This window comes from Orycteropus afer, unplaced genomic scaffold (assembly GCF_000298275.1).
Source record: "Orycteropus afer afer isolate SDZICR_OR568_19922 unplaced genomic scaffold, OryAfe1.0 scaffold00027, whole genome shotgun sequence".
Lineage (NCBI taxonomy): Eukaryota > Metazoa > Chordata > Mammalia > Tubulidentata > Orycteropodidae > Orycteropus > Orycteropus afer.
In genome coordinates, this window is record NW_006921614.1 from 12,394,002 (window position 1) to 12,406,782 (window position 12,781).

Genomic DNA, 12,781 nt, shown 5'->3' on the forward strand with positions numbered 1-12,781 from the left:
TCTGTATTTTCTTTATGAGTAAACATACTAGTGTAGCAGTTTAAAGAGGACGTTGTGTCATCAAGTCGATTCTAACTCAAATAGACCCTATAGGACAGAGTAGGACTGCCCCATAGGGTTTCCCAGATAATAATCTTTATAGAGGCCCATCTCCAGGTCTTCTCTCCCACACAACAGCTGTACTTAATCACTGTGCCACAAGGGCTTCTTTTAAAGAGGATTAAAAAAAAAAAAATGGAGAGTGTCCAGTTTGCTACTTTATCATCATGGGTGTTAAAGGAATTAGGAAGAAGGAGCCTATATAATGTGCATGTCTATGTCAGATTCTCCTCTTAGAGCGAAAGAATGTTTGCTTTTATTCTACAGTGTCAAAGAAGAATTATCAACTTCACAGTATAATGAAAAGGTCACAGTATCAAGTTTTAAGTCCTAAGTCTACTAAGTGATTATCCAGGTTACAGAGACTAATATATAAAACAGATCAATAAAATAATCAGATGGGCTTGAAACTTGGCCAAATAATTGAAAGACAGGAATGAAGACAAAAATGGGAATATGTATCAGAAGCAACACAATACTGTTAAATCATAAATTATCATGGTCCAAATGATGTAAGGGAAACCTAAGTCATGCTAAAGAAACATACTTATTGGATCTGCAGGCACTCACTAAGCTTTGAGGGATATCTGTGTGCCAGTAGTTATTAATACATAGGGAAATTATCTTGATATAGTAGCATCATTTACATTGGGAAAATGTTGTTATTGTTGTTAGTTGCCATTGAGTCAGCTCTGAATCATGGTAGCCCCGTGTATAACAGAATAAAACACTGTCCAGCCCTGTGCCATCTTCACAATCACTGGTATGTTTGAGTCCATTGTTGCAGGCATATGTATTTTAAGTGGCTTCTAAACTAGGGGGGCTCATCTTCCAGTATTCTGTTGTGATCCATTGGGTTTTCATTGGCTAATTTTTGGAAGTAAATCATAAGGCATTTCTTTCTAGTCTACCTTAGTCTGAAAGTCCCACTGAAACCTGTCTACAATGGCTGACCCTGTTAGTATTTGAAATATTGGGTGGCATAGCTTCCACTTTCACAGAACATGCAAACCCTTACAGGATGGCAAACTGACAGATGAGTGATGGGTTAAGAAAATATTTCTACATAAATAAATTTTCTATATAACTCTTTAAAACTCAACACTTTACTGTAGCTGTTTGGGTGAACATAGTTCTAAAATATATTGTCCTACTTTTTGAACAAGTATCACAGAGAAAATTATGCTACTTTAAGGGTCTCAATTTGATGCATTGAACGCAATTGACCAAAGACTAGACGAGTTGTGGGATGACATTAAAAAAGAGAGAAAGAAATAAAAGACCAAAATGGATATTAGAAGAGACTCTGAAACTTGCTCTTGAACATAGAGTAGCTAAAGAAAAGACAAAATGATGAAGTAAAAGAGATGAATAGAAGATTTCAAAAGACACCTCGAGAAGACAAAGTATTGTAATTAAATGTACAAAGATCTAGAGTTTAAAAAACAAAAGGGAAGAACATGTTAGTGACTTCTCAAGCTGCAATAACTGAAGGAAATATTCAGGCCTCAAATTGCAATGTTGGAAGATTTTATGGGCAAAATATTGAACAACACAGGAAGCCTCAAAAGAAGATGGAAGGAGTACACAAAGTCTATACCAAAAACAATTGGCTGACATTCAGCCATTTCAGGAGGTAGCTTATGATCAAGAGCTAATGGTATTGAAGGAAGATGTCAAAGCTGCACTGAAGCCTTAGCCAAATTACAAGGCTCTAGGAACTGATAGAACAGCAACTGAGATGTTTCAAGAAACAGATGCAAAGCTGGAAGTACTAATTTCTCTATGCCAAGAAATTTGGAAGACACTTACCTGGCCAACTGACTGGAAGAGATCCATATTTGTGCCACTTTCAAAGAAAGGTGATCCAGAGAATGCAGAAATTATGAAACAGTATTAGTAATATCACAAGCAAGTAAAATTTTGAAGATAATTCAAAAATGGTTATAGCAGTACATCAACAGGGAACTGCCAGAAATTCAAGCCAGATGGATTCAGAAGAAAACATGGAACAAGGGATATCATTGCTGATGTCAGATAGATATGGGCTGAAAGCAAAGAATACCAAATAGATGTTTACCTGTGTTTTGTTGACTAGGCAAAGTCATATAACTATGTGGATCATAATAAATAATAGATAACATTGAGAAGAATGGGAATTGTAGAACACTTAATTGTGCTCATGAGGAACCTACACATAGACCAGGAGGCTGTCATTAAAACAGAACAAGGGGATACTGCATGGTTTAAAATCAGAAAGGGCATGCATCAGGGTTGTACCCGTTTACCATACTTACTCAATCTGTATACTGGGCAAATAACCCAAGATGTTGGACTATATGAAAAAGAACACAGCATCAAAATTGGAAGAATGCTCATTAACAACCTGTGATATGCAGATGACACAACCTTGCTTGCTGAAAGTGAAGATTACTTGAAGCACTTACTGATGAAGATTAAAGACTACCATTTTCAATTTGGATTACACCTCAAAAAAAAAAAAAAAAAAAATGCTTGCAACTGGACCAACCAGCAACATCATGATAGATGGATAAAAGATTAAAGTTGTCAAAAATTTCATTTTACTTGGATCCACAATTAACATGCATGGTAACAGCAGTCAAAAAATCAGTCATTTTATTGCATAGGGCAAATCTGCTGCAAAAGACCTCTTTAAAGAGTTGAAGAGCAAAGAAGTCACTTTGAAAACAAAGGTGCACCTAACCCAAGCCTTGGTATTTTCAGTCACCTCATATATATGTGAAAACTGGACAATGAATAAGGAAGAGTGAAGAATTGATGCCTTTGAATTGTGATATTGGTGAAGAATACTGAAAATACCATTGGGTGTTTTTTGGCCAGAAGAAAGAACAAATCTACCTTGGAACAAGTGCAGCCAGAATGCTCCTGAGAAGCAAGAATGGCCAGACTTTGTCTCACCCACTCTGATCATGTGGTCAAAAGAGATGAGTCTCTGGACAAGGATATTGCTTATGCCAAAGGGGCAGGGAGGCTGCATCTTTTGACCTCCTCTAACCCCACAAGAGAAAGATAGAATCACCATCAGTAGCCCAATGCCTATTCCTGTGAGGCCAGACATGTTGCCTTCCTTCAGCCCTTTCACCAGCCCTGAAACCAACCATTCCTCCCACAGCACCCACCACCTCTCTGCTGGGTTTGATAATTTGCTGTAGTGGCCACACAGAACCCACAGATTATGGGGTTTATTAGGGAAGCAACAGGCTACAATTCAAGTTCAGGAAAAATGCACAGTCTCTCTCAGTCTCACCATCTCTCAGCCAACATTCTCCCTCAGTCTCTCTCCCAGTAGTGCATGTCTCTCAGTGTCTCTTTCTCAGCAGCACATGTCTCTCAGGAGTGTGTTTCTCTTAGCAACACGTCTTTCTCAGCCAGCAGTCAGAGAGACTCCTTCTGCCTCTAGGAGGGCTCCTTTTCAGCCTGGCAGAGTGGCCACCCTAACCAATCATAACATCAGAATTCTAAACACTTGAGGCAGAGTGAACTTTTCAGACCATTGTTTTGTGCCACTCTCAACAGAAATACCCCAGGTGGATAACTTTAATGATCAGGAGCTACTCAGTTGCTCAGGGCAAATTCCACCATGGAATTTACAAAGACTTATGGCTAGAAAAGCCTTACCAGGTAATTTACTACACCACAGGAGGTGTGGTGGAGGGTCAGAGAAAAAGGGGAAGAACCTCAGCGAGATGGATTGACACAATGGCTGCAATGATGGGCTCAAGCATAGCAACGATTGTGAGCATGGTGCAGGACTGGGAAGTATTTCGTTCTGTTGTACATATGGTTTCTATGAATCAGAATTAACTTGATGGCACCTAACAATAACAACAACAACAATTGTTATTGCTGTTTGCTGCCATCTAGTCAGCCCCCCACTTATGCCAACCCCATGTACAATGAAACTAAATACTACTCACTCTTGCACCATCCCTGTGATGGATTATTGATTGAACCATTGTGATCAATAGGGTTTTCATTCACTAATTTTGGGAAGTAGATCACTAGGCTTCTTTTCTTAGTCCATCTCAGTCTGAAAGCTCCAGTAATAGCTGTTCAGCAGCATAACAATACACAATCCTCTACTGACAGATGGTGGCTGTGCTTGAGATACATTGGCCAAAAATCCAATCTGGGTTTCCTGCATGCAAGATGAGAATTCTACCACTGAACCACACCTTCCCTCTAACTGGTCTTTTAGACTTCTTGAAAAGATTCTCCTAAAGTCATTAAGTCTGTTTGCACTCCTTCGAAATGTGTCCCTGATCAAATAGAGAGTGGCTTGGTGCTGCACTGAACAGTGCAGACTGTGCATGCCCACCCACACTGCACAAAAAACACACATTCAGGCTGATCCATTCCTTGCATTCAGGTCACAAGAAAGTATACCCATCCCAATCTCTGTAGCTTTGTTGAGGGACAGCCATGAGATGGCAGGTGGCCTACACACTGTGACAGAACATATAGGATACAGAGGTACGGAAGTTTCTCCTTTGTCCTGAATGTTGTTAGGAGAAGCACCGTCATTTAGCTCTGAAGTCCTGCCATCATTCACTGTGGAGTCTGCACACAGAATAGCCTATCTGAGAAAGAGTATACCAAATTCGGTGCCCAAAATGAGCTTCCAGATTAGCAGGTTAACCCACTTCTCTCCCTACCGGATAAGTTGAGCAGACAAATTAGAATGGAGAAAGTGGTTTTAACAACACAAAGAATGCATTGATTTATTAACTATGTATAGAATCCTGGGTAAAGTAATAATAAAATCCTTAGGCGCTCTTATGGCATAGTGCCTAAGGCATTTGACTGATAACCAGAAGGCTGGTGGTTCGAACCCACCAGCCACTCCACGGAAAGAAGATTGGGCAATCTATTTCCATAGTGATACCACCTCAGAAACCCAAGAATGAGTTACTATGAGTCAGATCTGACTCAACGGCAGTGAATTTTTCCTGCACAAATGGAAGGTTTACAATGACTAATCACATCCTGTGTCACAAAGCAAGTTCTAGTAAAGTACCAAAGAATCCAGTAATGCAGACTATGTTATCTAATCATAATTAAATAAAATTAAAATTAATGACTAAAGATTGCAGCCCCGTCATTTGCACCAATAAACCTATGCCTTTTAAAATGTAAAATACACCTCTATATATTTCATGTTGTTAGTGGTTACCATTGAGGGGATCCTGACTCAGTGACCTCGTGTGCAGAATAAAACTGTGCTCCACAGGGTTTTCCAACCTGTAACCTTTCAGAACCTGATCACCAGGCCTGTCTTCAGAGGCACCTCTGGATGGGTTCTAACCACCAACCTTTTGGTTAGTAGTTGAGCATTTAACTACTTGGGCTACTCAGAGACAAAAATCCTAATGGAAATAACAAAACATTTAGACTCAAATAATTAAAAACTACATATCAAAAGTTGTAAGATGTAGCTAATGGGATAAATAAATAAATAAAAACCTCACTGCCATCAAATCGATACTGACTTATAGAAACCCCATTAGCTTTCCAAGGCTGTAAATCTTTATAGAAGCAGACTGCCTCATCTTTCTTCCACAGAGTGACTGGTGGGTTTGAATAATTGACCCTTTGGTTAGCAGCCAAGTGCCTTAACCACTGCATCACCAGAGGTCTTTTATGGGATAAACAAGAATAGTTATATCTTAAATACATACATTAGAAAAGAATTAAAGTTAATGAGCCATGTTTCTATCTCAAGAAACTGGGGAAAAAGTAAACCCAAATATATTAGAAAGAAGGAAGTGATATAGATGGGAACTTAAACTATAGGGACTGACATTTGTATCAGGGGATTTCATTATAAAGACGTGACAAACATAAGGCAAGACATTGTTTTCTGTATAATATTGATGTTACGTTATATTCTGAGTATTTCTGTTTGTTTGAATTATGTTCTTCAAAACTAATTTTTAAAAACTATAGGCTTGTAAAACAAATGTTAACTTTGGTTATTAAAAGAAAAGATTGACAGCACAAAGAATACATTTGACATATTAGCTGTGTATAGAATCCTGTGTAAAGTAATAATAAAATCCTTTTCCTACACAAAATTTAAAAAAAAAAAAAAAAAGATTGGTGCCTACAATTTGAAATATGCACACCCATGTTCATCGCAGCACAGTTCACTATATCAAAGAGATGGATATAACCTAAATGCCTGTCAGCAGATAAATGGATAACCAAACTACATTCACACAATGCAACACTGAAGAATGGTGATTACTACACGAATCATCTCACAACATGGATGAATTTGGGGGACATTATGCTGAGTGAAATAAGTCAATCACAGGAAAAATATTCTATGAGCCCACAATTGTAAAATGTCAAGGAAAGGCTTACTCAGGGAAGGAAATTCACTTTGATACTGGGGATGAGAAGGAAGGGGAGGGAAAATTTCAGACTAATTGGGGGTCATGCATCTATTTGGGTGAGGGGAGGGATGGATTTTTTGAGTGAGGTATTTGGCTGCTAACCAAAAGGTCAGTAATTCACACCCACCAGTCGCTCTGTGGAAGAAAGATGAGACAGTCTGCTTCTATAAAGATTTACAGCCTTAGAAAGCCAATAGGGGTCTCTATGAGTCAGTATCGATTTGATGGCAGTGAGGTTTTTATTTATTTATTTATTCCATTAGCTACATGGTATGGAGTCTGTGACCAGCATGATGACATTGGGGAAAGGAAGGACACTGAAACTTGCATATAAGATATAGACAACAGAGGCAAATACTATTAAAGGCACAATACTGCATTACCACTAGCACCAAACATTAGACTACGGATAAATGCATAGACAGGTGAGAATATCAGGTGGGGGTAGGCAAACAGGAATATACCCTAGACCAAGGATAGATTTGGCTGAAGATAATCTTACATATGCACTTGTGCTCCAAAATTAGCCACATACATTACAGAAGCAACAGAAGACAGAGTTAGAGTGACTTCCCAGAGACAACCAAATACCTTGAGAAAGAATCACCAGGCCTGCAGGCTTGTCTTGAGGGACATCATGCTCAAGTGGTACAATGTAGTACATAAAAATCTTGTTCTCCAACCTACTTTGGTGAGTAGCGACTGGGTGCTTAAAAGCTTTGCAGGGGCCATGATGCAACTAGTAATCTTCTCTCATCTGGAACAAAGAAGAGCAAAGAAAATAAAAGGATAATCTGGAAACAAGGATAAGATGGATCATGAGGACCTGAGGGTTCATGACCCCGAGACCAGGAGAACTAGATGGTACCTGGCTACCAATGCCAACTACTCAGAAAAGTATCAAAACTGGAGATCCTGGATAGAGTGGGAGTAAGGATGTGGAACAAAATTCAAAAACACAAAAATAACCAGGATTACTGGTCAGATAGAGACTGGTGGAACCCCTAAGACTGTGGCCCTGGGTTACTTACCCTTCAGGCCTAGAAATGGACTCACTTCCATGAACTGGCTCATAGCCCAACAGTAAAAAGACCTACATGCAGAACACCTACCCCATGGCGATGCACTCACCTACTCTAGGGAGATATACCCCTTAGATCAATTAACCATAAGACACCAGAGGGGCAGCATTCACATAGAGGAAAAGCTGGACAGACAGGAATGCATAGTTAAGAAGGGCACAGGGAGGGGAGGGAAAGAAAGTTTTTTATGGCTGGGGATGGTAATCAGGTAAAATCAAATGTACATGAACTGTTGAATATAAATCAAATTTGCTTTGTAAATTTGCACCCAAAGCACAATTAAAAAAAAGAGAGAAAAAAGAAAAGAAACTGGCCTCGCTCTGTCTCTTCTCTATGTGAGTAAAGAGTGATTCAATTGAAAAAAAAAAAAAAGAGTGGTGCCTACAATTTGAAATATTTTTGTGACTTTCCATTTGGAGCTCCTGTGTGAAATTGTACTCCTGTGGGAAGATGTTTTGTCCCTCAACTGCAGCTGTTCAGGATGATGGCTTCATCTCCTCCCAAAGTCCTCCAGGTCTCCCACAGTGAATTAACATGAAGATCAGATCATCTCAAACATCACCAAATTCCATGGGAACCGGCATAGCTATTCCTATAAAATACATTTTAAGCAAATGGAAACAATCTTTGTTCACATAGGTAAAGGGAGAGGCAAAGCAGTTATTAGATATTGTTATAGATGTGACTGTGAAATAAAAATTTACCACTAATACTCTTTCAAGCTCCTGGGTTAATTTAATGAAGGACTATTCTGAGATACAAGACAGGTGTGAGATAGTTACAAAGGATAACTTACCAACGTGGATCATGATGCAATTCATACTATGTAATTAAAATACAGTGCCACCTTGAACACCGAGGCAGACAAAAGGCTACAATTGTCATTTTTGTTAGTACAAATCAGCGTTTACTGTTTTTGTGATTAAGTTTTACTGGCACACAACCATCCATTTAAGAATTATCTACAGCTGCTTTCATTGTACAAAATGGAGTTGAATGGTTACAACAGAGACACACACAGTCTAAAATATTTACTGAAAAAGTTTTCTGACCCCTGCTCCAGTCAGCCACATTGTTCTCTTTGATTTGCTTAGAAATTATAGCTGTAGATGTAAATTTACAAAATGCATCCATATTAGTAAGACACCACTTTCTCTTCTACTGGGGCTCCTCACAGGATTTCATCTTAAAAAAGGATTCTTTGGCTAGTAAAACTTGAAAACCACTGTTGTTTAGCACCAGTGTGGGGAGAAGTGTTGTGCAGTTAGTAGCAAAAATGAAAATAATTCTGTAGTAAGCCCTGGGAAAGTAAGCTTTCAGATGTTAGAAAATTGAAAATGGTACCTGTCAAGTTGGTAGTAGGTGGAGAATTTTTTTAACCTAAAACCATTCTATTAATATTTGTTTTTTGTGACAAAATGTAAGAAAAGCAACCCTTTATTATATTGCTTATACATGCTTTAGAAATCCACAGTACCTTGGAAAGTGTACACTGATTTCTTGACACAGTTGGGAGAAAGTTGTTCATATATATTTTAAAACCTCAATTTTCACACATTCTGAAAGGAAATTTTAAACATTTTCATGCCCTCAATCTGCTCTTACCTTGTAGGCTTATGAGCATATCCCATGACTCTCGATACCACGGGGGCAAGTCTGGACTTGCCCTGCTGGGACACTCCCATATACTCCTGCAGAATGTGAAGGCACCCTCTGCTTCCCTTTGTCTCTTTGCAGGATCTTCCCAGAGTCCCTGAGGTGGTTGATGGCCACCCAGCAGTTTGAAGCTGCCAAGAAGCTGATCCTGCACTTCACCCAGAAAAACCACATGAGCCCCGAGAGTGATATCAAAGGAGTGATGCCAGGTGAGTATGCCAGCCTGGCTATACCACGGGCAAGAAAGAGCCAGGCAGCCAGGCCCTGAAACTGTGCCAGCCATTTCTAGTACAGCTGTCCCAGCTGCTGCCTCAGTCTCCCTTAGGCCATCTGGAGCCTTGGGATGTAAGTGAGTTGAATTCTTCCCTTACTGAGTCTAGTGAACTGCAGCCATGGGGTGTCTGTCCAAATCCTAACAGTCACCTGATCTTCAAAGAGCTGCTTGGGTGCTAGAAGCCCACATCTGCTCATCAGGTTCAGATGTTGCCAGAGCCCCAACCTCTCTTCCCTACTTTTAGCCTTCAGAGGGCTGCCACTGGCTATTCTGGCTGTGACCTATTTGCTGGGCAGCTACAGGCCCGAGGACATGAAGTGTGTGGTACCATGGCTCAATCCCACCAAGTGTTTGTGCGCCAGGCATTACCATAGCTCAGTCAGGCTTTCTTTGAGGGGATCACAGATAGACCAAGAGGGGGTTAGAACCCAGATTCTGGGTTTGCACCCAGAGTCTTGGAATAAGCCTTTTGAGCCTGCATTTGTATTCAGCTCTAGAAAAGGTTCTGGTGCAGGTGTCCACAGGCAGCCCTGTGAAAACCACTGATGAACTCATCCTGAGCTCTGATCCGCCACCCTCACCTGATAGCCTGTTACAGATGGTACTACTGTCATAAAATTTCTCAGGAAAATAATCTACCAACTCTTTTCTAAGAGACACTATCCACGTTTTCCCCCTAATCTGAAGTTCTCAGGACGATCATTCACTCATTCATCCAACAATCTTCATTAAATACTGCCCCATGTCTGGGCAGAGAAGTGAGCAGACAAAGCCTAGCTCATGGGTCTTACATTCAGGTGGGGGGAGGTAAACCAGGAGCAGTGAATCTTGACTCTGTCAGGAGGATGCATGCTATAAAGATTGTGGAGGATAGAGGGGTGGGGTTGCAGTCAAGGCTGGGGAGGCCTCGCTTCACAGTGGCAGGTGAGCAGATACCTGAGCCAGGTAAGAGAACATGCCCTACAGAGCTCCATTAATGAAAGAAAGAGAATGCACAGGAACTGAACCAGGGGAGCCAGAGCCTCCTGGCTGGGAAAGACTTCCAGAGCCACTGAACCCATCGGTTCCTAGATTAGCTTTTCGTTAAGAGTTCTGATCCAGAATGTCTGGCTTCAGTGCCTATAAAAGTTCCTCAGATGATGTCTACCTACCAGGATAGTAGCACTGTGCCTGTGACTTCAGCACTTTAGCACAGGTAAGGAGTTGAGGAAAACCTAGTGCTCTTGCTCTGCTGGAATAAAGAAAGGTGGCCCTAGGCTACAGGAAGCCCAAGTACTGGGCTTTGCCAGGGGTATCTGTGAGCCCTTTTCATCAAATGGTGGTGATAGATGAGACAGCATTCACATGGGGCTATGTGCCAGCCACAATGATTTACAGATATTAACTTGTATATAATATTTAATCCTAAATGCTTTTTATCCATTAATTTATATTACTTCACAATAACCCTGTGAGAAAGGTCCTGCAGTTATCACCATTTGCAGATGGGGCATGGAGATGTTAAGTCTGAGGTCCCACAGCTAGTCATCAGTAGCAGATCTGGGACTTGAACTGAGCAAATCCAGACAAAAGCCCCAGTTCTGTAGTGTTTCTGAGAGAGAGAGAGACAGCTGTTGAAGGTGCTGTGTGGATGGGAATGAGTAGTTGAACTTTGCTCCTCTTTGTACATCTGATTCCTCAAAATGTTTGTTCTCTTGGAATGGCCAGGTGTCTTCCCTGAACTTCTCAGGCCCAGTTCATTACCAGGTTAATGCTCTTGTGCCTTACATACAGTATAATTTGTTTCTTGATTCATTTAATAAAATCATCACACTTCACTTCTTTCAGATTAAAATGTTATCTGGAAAAGGCTTCTTTTCTTTTTTCTTTTTTTCTTTCTTTTTATTGTGATTTGGTGGAAGTTTACAGAGCAAATTCACTTTCCATACAACAGTTTACATACACTTTGTCTCATTACATTGACTACAATTTACCCCAATGCAACAGCTCCCCTCCCACTTCCTCTTGATAGTTACCTACCTCTTCCCTGTGTCCTTCCCTTCATACACTCCTGCCCCCTGAGCTGTCTCTCTGTGCATACACAGCCCTTCTATTCTCCCATGATTGTTCTCTCCAAGGAGTGTATCTACCTCAGATAAATGTTCAACTCGTATGCTTATCTTTGGTTTGACTGAAAGCCACAGGTGTGGGTTCAATTCCAGACTTAAGGGCAGCTAGGAGCCATAGTCTCAGTGGTAAAAGGCTTATTTTCTTAGTTCTGATTATATCCATTCACTTCCTTTCTATTTGTGGGATGTGATATTGAATCTTTGTGAAAAATTAAAAATACATTATATATGTATGTATGTATGTATCTTTGTGCTTATGGGTTTGCTTAACATGTATTTCTACTCAGGTGTCCAGGCAAGAGGTTGGGCAAGAGGTAGTCTCTGTGTGTGACTTAGCATAGAGGAGAGGGCCCGCCTTTGCCTGGGAGTGGCTATCACAGGTTTCCTCCTCTGGCACCCCTTCCCTGCCTTCTTGGGCCTCTGCTCACCTGCCAGCTCTCAGGATGCAGCGTGTGCAAAATGCTGCTGATTGCCAAGGGGAGACAGCATCACTGCTTGCTGTACCTCAGCTGCGCCTTGCAACTGTCTCCATCTGGACTCATGAGATGGAGTCCTGGACCCTCCTTCTCGTGGTCTCACTTGATTCCCTTACCCTTGCTTGGTCTAGGCTTGCTGTCTCACACTCATACCCACTCACTAGCCTTCTCAAGTCAGCCTACCTTACTTTGCTTCCCAGAGGTCCCTCTCCCTCTGCAGTCAGACCAGGAATCATCTTGTGGTATCACTGCCTCAGCACTCCTCCATGGCTTCGTAGGACACTAAGCATGAGCCCCAAGTCCTTGAAGCTAACTTGGTGACTCCATCTGAGTTCTACACCTCTCCTCAAACCCCTTGCCTTTCCCCAGCCCCCAGAATGTACCACACTGTTCCTCTCCACAGTCTTCCTCCCTGCAGTCTTCCTCACCACAGGGCCTGCCCCGGTCCTCTCGGCCCCACTCTTTTCCTGACCAAGTACTCGGGGGCCACATGAGCCCCAGACCCCCAAGGCCAAGTTAGCCCCCAGCTACATGCCATTATAGCTGCAGGTTCTATGCCAGGTGCCCTCAGCCCAGCGGTAAGAAATGACTTGTAGAATTCCTATCACTGTCTGTCACCCTTCAGTGTGTAAGGGTTGGTGCACAG

General features: G+C 41.3%; 1 protein-coding gene across 1 annotated transcript in view; it reads left to right on the forward strand.

Moving 5' to 3' along the window:
* Positions 1–12,781, forward strand: part of SLC22A23 (solute carrier family 22 member 23) — a 270,373-nt gene that overhangs the window by 224,358 nt on the left and 33,234 nt on the right. The window contains exon 5 of the mRNA XM_007935358.2: positions 9,359–9,486. Within this exon, the coding sequence (XP_007933549.1) occupies positions 9,359–9,486 (128 nt within the window). The remainder of the gene's footprint in view (positions 1–9,358; positions 9,487–12,781) is intronic.